The sequence below is a fragment of the Felis catus genome, chromosome E3 (genome assembly GCF_018350175.1).
Source record: "Felis catus isolate Fca126 chromosome E3, F.catus_Fca126_mat1.0, whole genome shotgun sequence".
Taxonomy (NCBI): Eukaryota; Metazoa; Chordata; class Mammalia; order Carnivora; family Felidae; genus Felis; species Felis catus.
Window position 1 is genome coordinate 9,267,583 of NC_058383.1, and position 18,053 is coordinate 9,285,635.

The window sequence follows — 18,053 nt, forward strand, 5'->3', positions numbered from 1 at the left end:
GCACAGACCTGAGTTTGAATCTGGCTCCCTTCTGGGCCTCGGGCAAATCACAGAACTTCTGAGCTTTGGGGGTGGGGGGTGGGGTGTGGGTGTGAATGAAAACTGGGTCACGTGCCTGGTTTGGTAACTCCATTAGTCTCCCAGTATTGTTGGAGATGTCATGAAGTCTTAGATGAGGTGGTTCTTTGCACTTAAAGGTGTTGGTAAGTAAAACTGTCTTGTGGTTTTAGCCCCTCTGAGGTGGCCAGCAGCCTTAGTTGTTGTGGGCTGAGCTCTCAGTAGCCCACTGTTGGCTGATGGCAGCTGTCAGAGTGTGGCCACCGTGAGAATTGCATCCCTGGGTATGTGGGGTGTTTCCTGCCTTGATCACTGTGGGGAGGGATATTTGTCTGTAGGAAGGAAGAATGCCAGGACAAAGGCTTTCCTCGTCAGGTTGGGTTTGCTCCAGGAAAGAGGTGGAGGGTTGTGGGTTTTTTGTTGTTGTTGTTTTAACTTTTTGAGTAATCAGAATTCACATTTTAGGAATAACAATTTGTGTGACCGAGTTTTTGCCACGTGCTGGATGAATTCACCCATGTTGGCTCGTTTGTCACTCAGAACCACCCTGAGAGTGCCCCTGCAGGCATAGCTGTGGAAATAGAAGTGGCTGCCGTGCCCAAGTTCCCAAGATGTCACAGCCCCAGTCCTGGGCCCTCCTGAACTTGGCCTACAAACACCAGGCTGCTTTTGTTCAGCCAGGAAGACTAAGAAACTGAGCGTCAGCCAGCATCAGCACATGGTGATTGAGCTCTTTCAGTGTAGGAGATATTGAGGGTATAGACCATCGGACGACATTTTGCCAATAGGACAGCAGAGGTGTGGGCATCATCACAGCAGTCAAACTGGGTTAAGTAAAGTAACGGGCTCACCAAGGCTCATCAGAAAGAAGGGTTAGCTCCTGGAAGGTGCTGCCATTATACTCCTATTTCTTCCGTGTAACTTCCCATTATGAGTGCCTGGAATTTGCTCAGAGTACTTGGACGAACACTTAAATTTCTCTTGAGCTAGGACGCTGTCTGTTGCTGCATTTCTATCCAGTTTCGAAGAATATCAAAAACCAGATATTAAAAATAACTCATTTGTTTAATAAAAACCCATGACATGTTAAGTAATAACTTCAAGAACAGTAATTGTGTGCCCCGCTTCCCCCCCCCGCCCCCCCGCCAAAAAAAAGAGCATTGTTGGTTTTTTTTTTTTTAATTTTTTATTTTTTTAACGTTTTTTATTTTTGAGAGAGAGAGAGAGACAAAGCATGAACGGGTGAGGGTCAGAGAGAGGGAGACACAGAATCCAAAACAGGCTCCAGGCTCTGAGCTGTCAGCACAGAGCCCGACGCGGGGCTCGAACTCACGGACCGCGAGATCATGACCCGAGCCGAAGTCGGCCGCTTAACCGACTGAGCCACCCAGGCGCCCCAAAAGAGCATTGTTTTTACAGTTTTCCTGTAGTAGAGGTCAGCTGGACTCTCTATACCTGCTCCTGCACTCGATCTGTTGTGATGTTTTTTTGAGCTGAAGTATTTGGAAAGGGAAAAAAAAAAAGGAGAAGTAGTTGGAAATGGATGGCCTTAAGGAGGTCAGGAACTGAAGGATGCCCCATGTTAGGCACCAATGATCGAGTCCTCTTCCTCAGTGCACTCCAGAGTGTTAAAAATAACATTGTGTGAAGCAATTAAATAATGGTGATGGGTAGGGGTAGGAGAGCAATTAGGAAGAGTGGATCCACTCTCCTTGGGGCGTCCCTGTAAAGCAGAATTCTCCATTCCAAGGCTGGGGCGGAAGGGCTGTCAAACGAGATTTAGTGGCAGGGCACTTGAGTGTAGCAAGCGAGTTGCTGTTCGGTGCCAGTGCAGTTTTCCCGCACTCTATTTATGTGTAATTACCACACGCGTTGGCCTCTGCGCTGGTCAGCTGAGACTGCGTGTTGACTAACGCTGGCTGATCGGAGTGGCTGAGAGTGGCGGTCCCCTCCCGGGTGTACAGTTCTCCAAGCATGGAAAAACAGCCTGCCGAAAACTAGCTGGGTAACACTTGTCTAATTCTCGGAGTTGACAGTAAGCGGTAACCCAGCCTAATCAGAACATTACAGTGTGGTATACCAGCTTGCTCATTAGTCTGCTGGTTTGAATTTTACAGTTCTGGTATGGATTGGGATAAATGGTCGAATGGGAACGGCCACAAACCCTGCCTCTAATGAACCAGATATCTGTGGTCCGTGAGAGAGAGGGTGGGGGAAAGAGTGGCTGGGTCAAGGTGACAAGAGCCTTCAGTACCAGGTCAAGTTTGTTGGTATCTTGTGTTTGTACTTCATCCACACCTGGCAAGACAAACAGATCAGGATTTCCCACTTTAAGTAGTACTCTGAGGTGGCATTCAATTATCCACCTGCAGGAGAGGAAAGTCAGGAATTTGGGGAACATTAGCTGGTTTGGGGGGTTTTATATCAGTAGGTAGTGCAGGCACATGAAAGTACACCAGGGTGTAGTCTAAAACAGGCTTTTGTATTGTCTTTGAGCTAAGACTGGTTTTTCATTTTAAAAGGTTGTAAAAAAAGTGCAAAGGAACAGTATATTGCCCACGAAACTTAAAATGTTTACCATCTGGCCAGCAGTTGGGTGACCCCTAGTTTATCAATAACTCACTCTCCCACACCCTTTTCCCAGCCGTCCGTTTCCTCCTCTTAGAGGTAAACCCCTGTTCTCTATTCTTACCTGGCTCAGTTTGAGACAGTAGAGTTGACTCTGGCTTTGAGATGGAAGGATTTCTGCTTCCGAGCAGTGACTATTGGTCCAAAGAAGGTTTTGCCTTGTGATTTTAAATATGGTTAATTGAAATTTGGTGATCTCAGTGAGTACTTCTTACTTGGATACTTTAACCGTGTTTAGGGGCACCTGAGTGGCTCAGTCGGTTAAGCATCCAACTCTTGATTTCGGCTGGGTCCTGATCACAGGGTTTGTGAGTTTGAGCCCCACGTCAGGCTCCGCACTAATAGCATGGGGCCTGCCTGGGATTCTCTCCCTCTCTGCCCCTCCTCTGATCATGCCCTCTCTCATTCTCTCCCCAAACAAGTAAGTTTGGGGGGGGGGGATTACTCTAAAGATATAACTCCATTTAAATGGAGGTGGTGTTGGGTGGGGCACTGAACCTCCAGCATTTTGAGAAATTTCAGACAAAAAAGAAAAGAATGAAAAGAATGGTATAACCGAATACCCACTGCTTAGTACGGTAGTTAGCATTTTGTCATCTTTGCTTTATATTTCTCTGTATCTTGTGGAACTTTGAGAGTAATGACATTTACTCCCTATATTCATATTTCTCTCAAATATCAAGACATGCTCTCACATGACTACCCCCATTGTCATCACACCTAAGGAAATCAATAATTGCTAATGTCACCCCATATTCAGGTTTCCTTAAGTTATCCCCACAATGCCTTCCCCACCACCAGCTCGGATCTAATTAATTCATTAACTGGATTTCATTATTAGGTTTCTTTAGCCTCTATTCCTTCTACCTCTTTTAGGATAATGACTTTTTCAAGAAACCAGGCATCTTCACAAGATGGGTCTTTTTTAGGAATTTCATTTAAGTAATCTCTACACCCAAAGTGGGATTTCAACTTACCACTCCCAACATCGGAGCCAGTCAGGTGCCCCTCAAGAGATGGTCTTATGGAATGTCCCACATTGCAGGTTTGTCCAGTTTCCTCCTGTGTCCTTTAACTTGTTCCCAGCCCTGTGTGGGCACTTGCCTTGCACAAGGGTTTTGCTTTGCCCCTCTGTCCAGTCTTCAATGGTTCACGTGAAATTAAATGGGAGCCTCATAGTGCTCTACTGAGAATCAGGTGATCTTAAGCAGTAGCCAGCACCAGGGCCTGTCCCCTGAGCCTACTGGACAGGCTAGAGGGAGTGCCTGCTGCCCAAGGGAACCTGAGTCTTCTAGGCTAGGATGTTTTGCCTCCTTTCAGCCCTCTCGTCTCCCCCAGATGGAGAAAGTCTTATGTAGGCACCCAGTCTCACTTTGACTTCGCAAGCCAGCACACGTGCACCCCACAGGGTGAGTCCTGGCGGTCTGCAGTTCTCCCCCTCTGCCTGGGGAAGGTGGCAAAACAGTGTCGCCCACCATGTTCCCAGGAGTTCTCAGGAACAGGCAGGCATGTCTGAGAGGCTGTCTTCATAACGAATGTACATTAGGAGAATAAATCTAGACTCGTTTTAAACCAACCTTGGTATAAACTGGTTCTTCCCACAATGATGGACAAGTTCCCCTACTTACTGACTCTTAGGGACCAGGAAGAGACCTCAAACCCTTCCTTCTACCTCTTAGGCGCTAAGCCCAGATTTTAGGGATGGGGTTTTGATAGCTGGTGGGTTCCTTAAAGCCTAGTGGGATTCTGGGTTCCATAAGGTTATCAAAGCATATTGCCTTCCAAAAGTCCTTGCCTCCCCAAATATGGAAGTATAAGGTCATCATGGTTTACAGGGTTTTTGCCTTCTCCATTTGCAAACTGCTTAGTCTTAAAAACAGTCTAATTTTTAGGCTTTGCACCCAGTGTGGGACTTGAACTCAGAATCCTGAGGTCAAGACCTGTGCTGAGATCAAGAGTTGGACGCTTAAACCGACTGAACCACCCAGGTGCCCCTGAAAACATTTCTTTTGGGGAATATTGTGGTCCCTCAGTGATGAGTTCCAAGAGGCAGGGCATTGGATTGTAGGCAGACTGAGAGTGAAACCTATTCTCTTGCCCTAAATTTGAAGATCGCATTGAAAAAAGAGACGAGAGATGTAGGAAATAATGGCTGGGTAGCCGGGTATAAAGGACGAGCAGCTTTTATGGCTGACTCATTTGGGGGCGAGTCCCTTCCCATGCAGTCTCCCTAAATTCTGTCCAGATCTCCAACATCAAACCATCTACTACATCCCACTGCTGGGCAAAAGCAAAAGGAGCAATAATAATTGCTCCCCCAAGTATTCTTTAGCCTGGTGGGGACAGGGCCAAAATAAGCCCGCATAGCAGAAGTAAAACAAAACAAAAAAACAACCTTGGCCCATCCCTCACGGCTTCCCCCCAGAATTGACCAGCGACGAGTGGTCAGGCCGCTCTTGCACCATTACTTTGGGGTGCTGAATGGTTTGCTGGGTCCGAGACTCGGGGCGCGAGCGGCAGCGGGTTGGGGGGCGGTGGTTCGGCATCCACCTGGGCCCGGCCCCGCCTAAGCGCTGTCCCCAACTGGGCCCCGCCCGGCTCTGCAGCAGGTCCGCGTCTACGGAGCCCCACCCTCCCCGGGATTCCGCCAGGATCCCCCCAGGTTCTGCTTCTTGCAAGCCTCTGCGACACCGAGGCTGGACCCAGACCTCTGGGCCGCCTCGGCGCCAACCCACGTAGGAGCTCCATCCTCCGGCTTCTCGGGTCGCCTCCCATCCCAGACACCCGGGCCCGCCAGGCCTCAGTTCTGCGCGGGCACACGGGCGAGGCCACGTGAGTAAGCCGCACAGCCCCGCGCGCTCCCCGCAGGTGCTCGCCCCCACCACGGTCCCGCCGCGGGACTAAACGAGCCCGCGCGCGCTGTCAAGAACTGTGGTGGGGAGAGGGACGGCGTCTGACCAGCAGGAATCGCGAAGGTTCCAGGACCAGCCAGATACCCGGATGTGAGCTGGGCGGGACACGGCCCGCCTTCCAATCTCCGGCAGTGGCGAAAGCCAATCACGGGCCGGTCTGTCCCGGTCCTCCAATGGTCGGCCTGTTGCTAGCCCCGCTCCCCGATCTGCCCCCGCAGCTGCCCAGGTCCGATTCGCTCCCGACCCGGCGCCCCTCCCACTCGGTCCTCCCTCTTCCGCCCTCTCCCAGCCCGCCTCCAGTCTCCTCGTGCGCGGTTGTCACCCAGAGAGCAGCCGGGCCTGGGCTGTGCGGGGCGTTCTGAGGCCGTGTAGGCGATTGGCCACGTCTCCGGGCCCTGTCCATTGCCGCGGTCGGCGGAGGGAGCGCGTTGGAGGGGACAGGGCCTCAGGCGTCAGCTTTCCCCCTGACCCCGTGCCTGCCCCTCAGTTTGTGAACGGCCGGCACGACCGCAGATGCCCTGTGCGGGTTTGCGGTGCTGTCTTACCTCCGCAGCCGTCATCCGGCGCCGGCCCCAGCGGGCACGTTTCCCGCAGATTGCGGAGGAGGAAGCCGGGCTCGGCACAGCCTGCTCGACCCGCACAGCTGAAGAGGGCTCATGGCTGGTGGCGACTTGGGTCTGGCACATGCTGGCCCCGTGGCCCCGTAACCTGGCGTCCGGATGCAACGAAGCCCCCCCCCCCCCCCCCCCCCCGCCTGTGTTTGGCGTTCAAGGCTTCTCCGGCCTCACCTGCCGCCCGCCTCACGACACAGCCTCGTCCTCCTTCGGCCAGTGCTTGTTCCACCCCTGAAAAAGCCCTTTCTTTCCCGACGCCTTTGAAGAGAGACTCCCAACTTGGAACTGCGTGGTGGCCGCCCAGGGCCAGCCCCAGAATCGGACGTTGGAAAGGAGGGCACGCACCCAATCTCCGCCCCAAACATCTCCCCAAGCAAAGAGCCAATTCAGCCTGAGGGTCCGGGAGGGGAGACGGCTGGGTCAGCTTCAGCGTGGCTGGCTACGGTTCGCGAAGGTGAAATTTCTGTCGCTCAGCCATGTCTGTCGTGTTCCAAACGGAAGGGCTGTGTCAGTGGCACAAAGCTTAGGAGGCCGGGCTTTGAATGCCCACCCTACCCCGTCCTAGCTGTGTAGGTGTAATCTCTCAAGTCCCTTAGCCTTTCAGGCCGACTGTTTCCCCGATCTGTAAAATGGGACTAGTACAGTCTACCTCCTAAAAATGCCTAGTGTGGCTGGGTGTCCAAGACTTGTATTTGTCCGTGTAGTCGGCTTCACTCTGCAGAGGAAGAAACCAAGACTTGGTAACTTGCCCGAGTTCCCACAGTTAGTATGTGGGCCCAATGAGGGCTTGACCCAGGCAGTTTTGACACAAGAGGCAGAAGTCGTAACCACAATCCTCTGCTGCCTCTCAGTGGCCTAGGGTTGCTCCCAGGATTTCGTAAACTAAGCGGTGATTGACAGCTAGCAGGTGCCCAGTGCTTGCCAATTGTGATAAGAGAAATGGTGGCAAGTATCTATGCAGCAGGGCAGAGAAGGGGCCTCCAGGCCTTGGCTGCCAGACCCTGCAAAGGCAGAGAAAGGGGTGGCTGGGGGTGAGCTGGGTCCTCCAGACCCGAGCTTCTAGGAGGCTTGAGGGCTCCCAGAGACTGAGGCCCAGAGCACAGAACAGGGCCAAAGGTACGGAAGGCGCGGAGCTGAGGGTGCCCGGCCCCTGCCCCATTTCTGCTCTGGGCCTGGCAAGACCTAGAACGAGGGCAGAGACTCCTGACGGTTCTGGGGTAGGCCGTGTTGGCTCTCTGGGAGAGCACCAGGGGGCAGTCCTTGACTGTCCTCTTTGGGCCTGGAGGAGGGGAGGGTGAGGACGCCCAGCCCCAGAAGGTCCGGCAGGGGGCAGTCAGAGCCTGCCTTGCTTGGCACTTGGCTCGGTCCCCCCTCCCAGGTGGGGCCTAGACTGGGCTTCCTTTCTGGAATTGGCCAGTACCACCAGCCCAAGGCCCCAGCTGGCAGGGCCTGCAGCATGCTTGGTGGGGATTGGTTTCTCCTCCTCCACAACCTCTCTTCTACCCAGGAGGCTCCAGGACCCCTGCTGAAAGATTGGCCTGTGGGGCCACTCCTAGGGTTCAAGGCTTCCAGGCTGCTCAGGCCTAGAGAAGGGGGTTTTCAGCAGGCCCATTGAGGGGATTGTAAAAAAGGTAGCTTACCCACCAGGGCTCAGAGAGAGATGGGGGTGGAGTTCAGATGGGGAGGGGCTCAGAATGGAAGGGGGCATGATGAAGTGAGAAAGTACAGCGATGGAAGGTGGGGGTTCAGTGAAAATGGAAGAACTCTGAGAAAAGGGGGGGGAGGTTTGGAGAAGGGGTTTGGGGGTGGGGAGGGATGCAGTGAGGGGTGGGTCTGAATAAGGGGGGTACAGTGAGAGAGACAGGGAAGGGCAGCAGAAGGTCAGAAGGGTCTGGGAGAGGGTGGGAGAATTCAGAGAGAGAGGGGGCTTAGGGGAGAGGGCTCACTGACCTCTCTGGTCATTCATTCACCTAAGTAAGTCCTCAATGTCCCTGTCCCATTGCCAGCCTGAATGAACACTCAGACTCAGCCATCCTGGAGGGACTTTCAGAAAACCTTTCAACCTATCTTGTGGAGGGGAAGGATGTGAGAAGGGAAGGGTTAGCCGGACCTGCCCTGGAGTCAGGGCCAAGACTGAAGGAAGGCCTTCCTTCCCCATGCCAGGCCTTGGTCCTGCAGAGAGCTGTCCTTATATCCTTGGGTGCCCCTGGGACTTTGGCCTTCCTACCATTGTTAGGAGACCCTGGGCGGCTGCCAATCTTCACGATTCTCCCTTGATGCCCGTTCTGCATAGGGCTGACAACACTGACAACCCAAGGCGGGAGGGGCCTCAGAGGTCACCCAGACTCTCAAAATGGAAACTGAGCCCAGAGCAGGGTGGGCCCCAGACCATATCTCCAACAGGGACGGAGCTGGCCTCAGCCCAGTGCTTTTTCCTGAACACAACTGCTTATGCCACCTCGATCCATTTTGTTTTTAAGTTTTATTTATTTAATCTCTACACCCAACTCGGGGCTCAAACTCACGGCCCCGAGATCAAGAGTCGCATGTTCCCTGGACTGAGCCAGCCAGGCGCCCCTCAATCCATTCTTTAATCCAAGCCTTCCTAGTAAGTTCTGCCCTGTTTGGCCCAGGGGAAGGGGCGGGGGTAGACTTTCTTCCTCTGAGGCAGCCCCCTGGACCATTGGTGCCACATCTTGATCCAATTACTGCCACCATAGTCCGGACAGGGTGGTTATACCAGGCTGGTAGGTGTGCAAGGCTGGAAAGAAGGGTGGCAGGGGCCATTATGCTACAGAGACTCCTCCCAGGGCTGGTGGGTTTCCCCAGGGTCCCCAGACGTGACCTTTTCTCTCTGGGTGTTGGGAGCCCTGGCTGGGCACTTGACTTTCCTTTGCCCTCAGTCTGCCCCTCGGAAGAGAAGGAGGTGGCTGGCTGGCCAGGGCTCTTCTGCCCTCCATGCTCCTACATGAAACCATCCAGCGGTTCTGTTACTGTTCTGAAGCTGTCCCTTCTTCACCAAGCCTGGGATTCCTGGCATTTTTCACGCTGCCAGCTCTCCCAGCACAAGGAATGGTTGGCAGAACTGTCTCGTGAGAAGCCCATGAGAACATGGCTCATCCTTGGGATACAGAGTGAGATGCACGCAGTGAAATCCAAAGTCACCTGGCCAGGTGGAAGAAGGGAGGACCCAGAGCCCTTAGCTAAGAGGGTTGTGCTGGGGATGGAGATATTTCCTGCTCACGTGTGGGTCTCCCCCCGTGCAACCCTGTGCCCCTCAGGACTGGCACACAGGGGCATTGTCTGGTGGACAGACAGTACATATTTTGGGGTGGGGGGCCACTTTCCTGGGAGGGCAGCATGGGAGGGGGAGTGGGGCTTAGCCCCCATTTCACTGGGTCTGAGCTGCCAGGCCCAGTGCCAGATTCTGGCTAAGACCAGCCTAGGCTTGCCCTCACCTATGCAGCTTCCTCCCTGCTTTGGTCCTGAGCTGGCAGCTCACTGCTGCTGTGCAAGTCTGGGCCAGAGGCCAAGCCCTGAGCTCCGGAGCTGTCTCAGATCCCCAGGTCCCACCAATTGCATGGGGTGGTGGGGCAGGGTAGGGAGGTGTAGGGGAGTCCAAGGTAAAGTGAGCCGATAGGACCCTGACCAGCCTGAGCCCTGCCCTGTCTTAGGCTCTGCCAGGAGACTTTGGGTGGCTGCCAACAGACCAGGGGGTCCGGGGTCTCTATCAACCATGGGCCAGGCTCTGGTCCTGCCTTCTCCTTTCTCTGCCTGGTTGCCCCTTCCCCATCACACAAGGTGCCCTGACCATGCCCTTTGGACCCAGCACTAGGGTCCTCTGCAGCCATTCTTCGGGCTTTTGCTTCCCACCCCAACCTCTCCATGGAGAAGTCTGTGCCTGGCAAACCCTGAGTCGATTTTGTAGCAAGGAAGATGATGCTATCTGGAAACAATTCATTCCCCAGCAGCAGAGGTCTGGGGGTCTGCCTGGACTTACGGAAACTGGGATCAGCAACCTGGGCGGGAAGCCACAAGAGTCAATGGCTCAGAGCCTCAGCGGATCCCTTTCTTCCCTGCCCCCCACATCCCCACACTGCGGTCTGTTACCCCACACCACGGAGCCTACTGCTGCCACATCCTGACATCTGTCCTCCTTTCCCTCTCCCCCTGGCGGGACCCATGCCCACTACACCTCAGCAGCACACTGTCCCCTGCCTTTTGACTGGTTCCTGCCAGCCACTCTCCTCTAAGATCTGGACCCTTTTTCCTAAAGCAGGAATGCTTAGGGAACGCCTGGGTGGCTCAGTCTGTTAAGCATCTGACTCTCGATCTCGGCTCTGATCATGATCTCAGTTTGTGAGATCAAACCCCATGTCCACCTCTGTGCTGACAGCACGGAACCTGCTTGGGATTCTCTCTCTCTCTTCTTCTGCCCCCACCCTGCTCGCGCTCTCTCTCTCTCTCTCTCTCTCTCTCTCTCTCTCTCAAAATAAATAAAATAAACTTTAAATAAATAAAGCAGGATGCTTAAACCTCTCCACTATGGTCGCTTACAGTTAGCGTGGCCTTCAGGGCCCTCTGAGATGGGCCCCACTCACCTCCCTCACTTGCCCTCTTGCTCTCCTTCCTCCAGCCTGACCTTGCCAGTTTGCCAGCCCTGGCCTGTGCGATTCCCCTTTGCCTATCCAAGGGTCACTTCTGGAAATCCTGCCCCCACTAAGACCCCACAGGATGTCCTGCCTCCCCACCCCCCACCCCATCTCTAATGGTATAATACTGCTTGTCACGGAGAGGTTTCCTCCATTTGGTCCCTTGAGCAGAGACTCAGACTGACTGGCTGGGTCCTATGCCCAGAGGCAGTGCCAACAGGGATGGCAGATTTCACAACTGGGAGGGAGAGAGAAAAGGAGAGACCCAGGGATTGGCCTGGAACTGAGGATGGCTTGTGCACTCCACAGATCCTAGGGAGGCTGGAGCTGGTGAGAGGTGGCCACGGGGACTTGAGGTCCTCATCAGCCTAGAGCACAGAGCATTGCCTCTCAGGCACCCTTCTGCTGAGCAGAGGGGCCCTATTGCTAGTATTCGTTGAATCAAGGCCAATGTCTGGAGTCTGCAGACCTGAAGGACATCAGAGGCTTTTAGAGAGGGCCCAACTAAAAATCAGGGAAAGGCGTGGAGAAGCTTGGAAATGCTCCTGGACCACAGCAGGTGTCCCAGTGCCCAGTGCCAGCCTGTCCCGGTGGAAACCCGCAGACATGAGCCAGCCAGTCTACCCAAGGGTGCTGGCCCAGACCCCATATCTCAGTGGTGGTGCTCTGGGCATAGGGCCAGCCCAGCCTCAGACTCCCCTCTTGTCTCTGCCCCATGGTGGCCCAGGCAGGCTACAGTTTTCCTTGTCTTCTGCTTCGTTTCCTCTGGAAACTGGGGCCTGTTTCCTTTGCAGGAACTGAATCCCTTCCCGCCCACCTACCCTGTGCCCAGCTGTGTCCCAAGTGATGGCCTGAACCCTCAAGACCTCAAAGCTGCTGCCCTTGGACTCACTCCTGTGGTAGGCACTGACAGTCCCCTGAGCGCTGACCTCTACCTGCCCCAGGCCATGGCCTTGGACACTAGGATCCCTCAGCCCCCTCGAGCAGCCCTGGCCCCTAGGCTCACTGCATCCCCCCTTCTGCTGTGGCCCCACCGAGCCTCTTTCGGTTGTACTTCAAGCTTGAAGCGTGGGACACTTCCATATGCCCTCCTCCTCTCCAGCCTTCCTGTCTGAGCTAATCTGCCCTCCCCTGCCTATGGCCACACTGATGTCCCTCCCCCCCTCCAGGACTAGCCGTGTGGACCCGGGCAAGTCCATTCACTTCTTTGAGGCTCGAGGCGCCCAGGTGGAAGGCAGGACCAGCCACACCTCTTGACGCGAGGATTACCTTGTCAAAGCTTGGCACCAGCTTTCCCACACTTCCAGTTTGCTGGCAGCCTTGCTCCCACTCTGACAAGACGTGAGGAGGCAGCCACACCCCTGGAGGCCAGGGCCATCCTGCTGCCAGCCAGAAGGGAGCTGGCGAGCAGAGTGAGGGCGAGCCCTGGACGGGCTGATTCAGTTGGGACCACAGGAATGTGGACACGTCCAGGAGACACCTGAGATGCGGCATGTGTGTTGTCAGGGAGGAGGATGGCAGATTGAGGAGATAGGAGCTCAAGAAATGAATAGTGGTAGGGCTGGGTAGATGGGGCAGTGCCCTGGCCAACAGGCCCAGACCTGTGCTGCCAGCCGGGCCGGCACAATCCTCGTTCCATGTGTTTATTTATTTCCCTTGTTGGCTGCCCTCCAGGTCCAGCGAGGCCTTCGAAGCCAGGGACCTGCTTTGGCCTCCTGCCTGCTCCAGATTGTGGTATCCCAATGGGGAGCCCCGCACCAAGCAGTGGCAATTAAGGAGCCGCGCAGTGTTGAGGGTAACGCACTCGTGTGTATGTGTGCACGTGGCTGCTCTCACAGACCCCGGGCAAGTCGGGCTGTGGCCTTAGAATGTCATGGTGTCTTGCCGCAGCTTCAGGCTCCGTGACCTTGTAGGTGGAGATGGTGTGGGATCTCTCAAGTTCTCTGAGACTTCACCCTGGGCTCCCAAACCCCCATCTGCTCTGTTCCTCTCCCAGATCCTTCCGAACCCTTCTTGGGCCAGGTGAGATGAGAGGGTGGTGGGTAGGACGAGGGCCAGGGAGAGGACCCAGGTAGGTGTGACTCTTCCTACCTGGGCTCGTCAAGGCAGGCCCTTCCTGGAGTGCACGTCTTCCCTGTCAGGGTCTTTGCCTCTTTTCCATCAAAGCCTGGGCCGCACTGCCCTCACCCTCTGCGGAGCGCCCTTGACCCGAGAGCCCAGGCCTGCTTCCTGCATGCGTGGACACTGGGGGATGGAAACTTCGACAAGGTCAACCTCCTCTCAGAAAGTCACCTGGAGTGCTACACCTCCCATACCTTCTACAGGGTCCTGCCCCTCCCGGGGAGAATAGTGAAGTCTCACTGAAGTCAGCAAGGGACTCCGAGCTCCCAAGAAGCTCCCCTCCCCTGGCCCTGCTCTGTCCCTCTGCACCTGACTGCAGCCTCTGAGTCCCTGACTGCCCAAGCCTGGACCTGGTTTCCCCAATCACAGCTAGTTACAATCATTTCTTCTCTCTTCATGGACTCAGGGCCTAGCATGGGGCTCGGCACACAGGAGACCCTGGGCAAAAGTGATCAGTGTGTCAGCCAGCAAATGGCACGGAACCCCAGGCCATTAGAGGGGGCCCAACTGAAAATCAGGGAAAGGCCTGGAGAAGCTTGGATCTGAGGCAGAGGCAGAGGCAGAGGCTGGCAGTTGCTTCAAACTTTATTTGAGAAAAACAGAAGGTTAACGTATCAAAAGAGCATACAGGTTGGTGGGTGGGGATGGTCAGTGATGGCTACTGAGGCAAGGGGCAGTAGACAGCAGGGCTAAGGTCTTTACTTGGCTGCAGGCTGCTCCGACTTCCCAGCTTCTGGGCCCCCAAGCTGGGCACGTGCCTCGAAGGTGACAGGAATAGTGATTTCTGCCGACTGTGTGGCTGGCTTGGGCATGGGGGCCTCCACGGTGAGCGTGCCCTCAGGGGACAGGGAGGAGGAGACCAGAGTGGGGTCCACACCAGGGGGCAGCCTAGACAGACAGAGGAGGAAGACAAGAGTTACAGCCCCATGCCTCACTGCCCCCTCCGCCCCGCACCCCTCTTCCCGCCCCCCTCAATCTGGGGCCAAGACTCACGTGTATTTGCGAGTGAAGCACCGGGAGATGTAGCCGTGCTCATCCTGACGCTCTTCGTGCTTGCCTAGGGGGAAAGGGGTGGGGAGGGGAGAAGGAGGTCAGAAGCTGCAGGGAGGGGCCCGCCCAAATCCACACATGCCCCAGTGAGTGGCCAGACTAAGCCCGAGGCCCCTCAGAAGCTTCTGGAAAGTTGGGTTCAAAGTAGGGTGGGGCAGGGCGCCGCGCCAAGGAAGCGCACACGCCCCCTCTGCGGACCCGGGCTTAGGGCAAGCAGCAGGGCCAGCGCCAGTCCCCTCTGCCCGGGGCCTGCGGATGGCCCCGAGGAGATCTGGTCATTTGGGGGCGGGGCTGGAGGTCTCCTCCGGAAGGAGCCATTTCTTCCCTCAAATAGAGCACTTTTCGGGCCAGAAGGGCCCTGAGGAAGCACACGCAGTCCCCTTTCCAGAGCCGGAGCCAGAGCCTGGGGGCAGGGTGAGTCCCAAGTCTTCCGGGTCCCTTGGTGGAGTTTCCCTGCCCAGTTCCCCCGCGCCCACGGCTCAACCTCCCACCCCGCCCGCTTGGTCCCCGCAGGGCCGGGGGCTCACCGGTGATCTCCACCACGCCGTCCTTGGTCTTGACCGTCAGCTCCTCGGGGGCGAAGTGGTTGACGTCCAGGGACACGCGCCAGCGGTCGGCCGTCTGCCGGATCTCCGAGACGCCGCTGCTGAGCTGCCGGCTGAGCGCGCGGCTGTAGGCGGGCGCGGCCACCGCGGCGGGGCCCTCGACCGCGGGCAGCGGGCGCACGTAGCCCGGCCAGCCGCTGTGGCCGAACCACTGCGCCCACTCCTCGGGCAGCCGGGGCAGCCCGAAGGCCTGGTCGAAGAGGCGGCTGTGGGCCGGGTACCAGTCGCGGAAAGGGTCCCAGCTGGGGCTCCGCAGGAGCGAGAAGGGCACTCGGCGCTCGGTCATGTTGGCTCTGCTCCGCGCGTCTGGCTGAGGCTTGGAGAGAGAAGTGCGGAGCGGCGGCCCCGCAGCGCTTTTATGCGTCTCCAGCCGGGTATTTTTAGCAGGCGGTGTTTCAGGTCTCTATTAAAGGCAATGACGGGCTGGGGGCAGCCCCTCCCCCTGCATTCCTCCCCTGCACTCGGGGCGGGGGCGGGCCGAGGAAGGCCCTGCCCACATCTGGAACCTTCTCTTGTTTGAGAAAACAAATGACTGGAGCACCGGTGCTGGTGCAGTGCCCGCTGCCGGACACTCGCAGGCCTGGACGGTAGAGCGCTGGGTGGCGCGGCTGGTGGTCAGTCCTATCCCTTTGCCCTGGAGGACAAAGCCCAGAGAGGCTGGGCTACTTGTCCCAGGCCACGGGTATCTGGAAGTGGCAGAGCCGGGATTTGAACCACAAGGTGTCTATGAAATAATGTCTTTAAAAGCAGCGTGGTGTCGTCGATGAGAGTGTGGGCTCTGGAGCCAGGCTGTCTGACTTCACATCCTGGTTCTGCCACTAACTGGGTGGATGTGCCCAAGTCAGACTCTGTGCCTCAGTTTCCCTATCTGGAAAATGGAGATGGTGATGATGATGATGATGATAAAAATGCTTACATCATTGGGTTGATGTGAGAATTCATCAACTTAAAGCAAGTAGAGATTTTAGGCCAGGGCCAGGGCCTGGTACCTGCTCATTGTTCATTGTTGTTATTTTATCTATCTGCAGTTAAAGGGGGGAAGAGGAAGGAGAGTGTGTTATGTATCTCTGTTGCAGAGGCAGTGACCCAGGTCGGAAACCCACTGCTGACAGGGAGTCAGGAGGAAAGTTGTTGCAAATCCCCCCATATATCTTATTTTTCCTCGAGGAGCCCTGGACCGGGAACTTGAAAGACAGTAACTTTGAATTTAGCCTGGGCTTTGGTGTTGACTTACTGTGATTTGGGGCAAGTCCCCTCCTTTCTCCAGACCTCAGTTTCCTTTTTTGTAGATTCTTATCTCAAAGTCCCTTTTGTTTATGATTCCCACAGGACCAAGGGAGGGAGAGCGCTAGGCAGTACATTTCTCTCAAACTTGCTTGGAGCCTGAGGCCTGCCCTTGGGCCCCTACCTCCTGTCTGACCACCTGTGAGATCCAGGCCCCCACCTCCCACCTCTGGGAGAGGGTGCTGCACCTAGGCTCCTGCCATAATCCTGACATTCCCTATCTCCTGCTTTCATAGGCATGAGCCCCCTCCATTCTTTCTCCTGATTTATACCCTATTATCCCTACTTTTTTTTTAATGTTTATTTATTTTGAGAGCAGGGGAGGGGCAGAGAGAGAATCCCAAGCAGGCTCCATGCTGTCAGTGCAGAGCCCGACTCGGGGCTCAAACCCCCAAACCATGAGACCATGACCTGAGCTGAGATCAAGAGTCAGATGCTTAACTGACTCAGCCACCCAGGTGCCCCATCCCTCCTTTTTAGATGAGGAAACTGGAGTTCAAAGAGATATAGTGACTGGCGTACTGTCTCCTGTGAGACGCTAGCACAGTAAGCCTCTTGCCTCTCTAGTGCCCTAGCTCTTACCCTTGTGAGGCTCCCACCTTGGAGTCCTCCACTTCTGCTCTTTAGGAGGCCCACTCTGCTTAATGCCCCTTTCCCAGGGCTGCGCTGAGGCTGAACCCCGACCAGTTTTACAGGGAGCCCTGTAGATACCTGAGAAACTAGAAGCCAGACTCCAGCCACTCGCTTTGATGAGCTCAGGGTAGCAACAAATCTCATGCCTTCTCTGTGTCTGTTTCCTCTTCAGGAGAGAGCTCCTGGATGCCTGCCTTTCTTTCTTTCTTTCTTTCTTTCTTTCTTTCTTTCTTTCTTTCTTTCTTTCTTTCTTTCTTTCTTTCTTCCTCTCTTTCTTCTTTCTTTCTTTCTTTCTTTCTTTCTTTCTTTCTTTCTTTCTTTCTTTCTTTCTTTCTTTCTTTCTTTCTTTCTTTCTTTCTTTCTTTCTTTCTCTCATCCATCTCCTCCCCATCTAGGAAGAGCAGGGGCCAGGGCATGAGTCTGAGGTTGTTCTGGTCACCTCTGAGCTCCTGGGACTTTTGTGGGCCAAGAGTGCAAAGCAGATGGAACCCCTGTTTCTGTTCCACCTCCCTTGCTGGGTCGTGTCATGGGCCCAGTGGGTCTCCTTTGGGAGCTACTGGCTGCCTCCCCCCCCCCCCCCCGCCCCGGGCCCACAAGGGTTTCAGCTTTAGCGAGCCCCAGGCCTTCACTCCCTGGCACTCCCAGGCCCACCCATCCCCAGCTCTGTAAAGTGGAGGTGAGGTCAGGAGCCAGGGAGGGCCCTTGTCCGCCCCTGCTTGCCCACCTTGGCCCAGACTGGAGCCCAGGAGCCCCACCCTACAGAGACCTGTCAGATGTGGTCATGGATGCTTTCAAGTGTGGTCCTGCCCGGCCCAGCCACGTTCTGGGTGGGGGCTGCTGGGCTGCCTCCCTGCCAACACTTTGTAGACAGAAGCTCCCTTCGTAGCTCCCTGCATCTTGCCCGAAGCCAGGGTGGGGAGGGTCCATTCCTGTTGCCCCAGCCAGGGAAGTTGTGTAAGCCAGGGCCCAACAGTTCCTAGCACCCTGCCCATGGTGGGTGGGTGGGGGGGCAGGACTGAGAGTTCATATCAATCTTCAGCGGGTCAGTTCTTGAGGGACCCTGCCAATCACAAGGGAAGGGACGTGGGTGGCTCTGGGTGGTGGTAAGGGGGTGGGGTGGGGGACAAACTGGGTTTTGGGGTCAGACAAGGCTGGGCTTGAATCTGGGTGCTGCTGTTCACTGGCCTGGTGACCTCTCTGAGCCCGCCGACCCCATCTGCAAAACGTCGGCAATAATAAGGCACCCGTGTTGCCGGGCGGTGGTGAATCTCAAATGTAGTAATGTATGGGAAGTGCGTGGCGCTCAGTAAGTGCTCATTGTTATTAAGGAAAGAGGTCCTTTCATTTTGGATACTGAGATTTAGGCTAATGTGAATTACCCAGTTGTATGCATTCTAGAGCAGGTCCAAGTATCTTATCAAAGTCTCGTTTCTGAGATGAGAAAACGGAGTTAGAATTGCCCCAAGGTCACAAAGCTGGTAAGGGGGCAGGAGGGGG

At 55.5% G+C, this 18,053-nt stretch overlaps 1 protein-coding gene across 1 annotated transcript; it reads right to left on the reverse strand.

Moving 5' to 3' along the window:
- Positions 1-13,551: 13,551 nt before the first annotated feature.
- HSPB1 (heat shock protein family B (small) member 1) lies at positions 13,552-15,051 on the reverse strand. The gene is made up of 3 exons (XM_003998540.5): positions 14,562-15,051; positions 13,978-14,041; positions 13,552-13,872 (listed from the first exon to the last, which is right to left on the reverse strand). Exons 1-3 carry the CDS (start codon positions 14,923-14,925, stop codon positions 13,683-13,685), a joined length of 618 nt encoding a protein of 205 aa, XP_003998589.1. The 5' UTR covers positions 14,926-15,051; the 3' UTR covers positions 13,552-13,682.
- Positions 15,052-18,053: the final 3,002 nt, after the last annotated feature.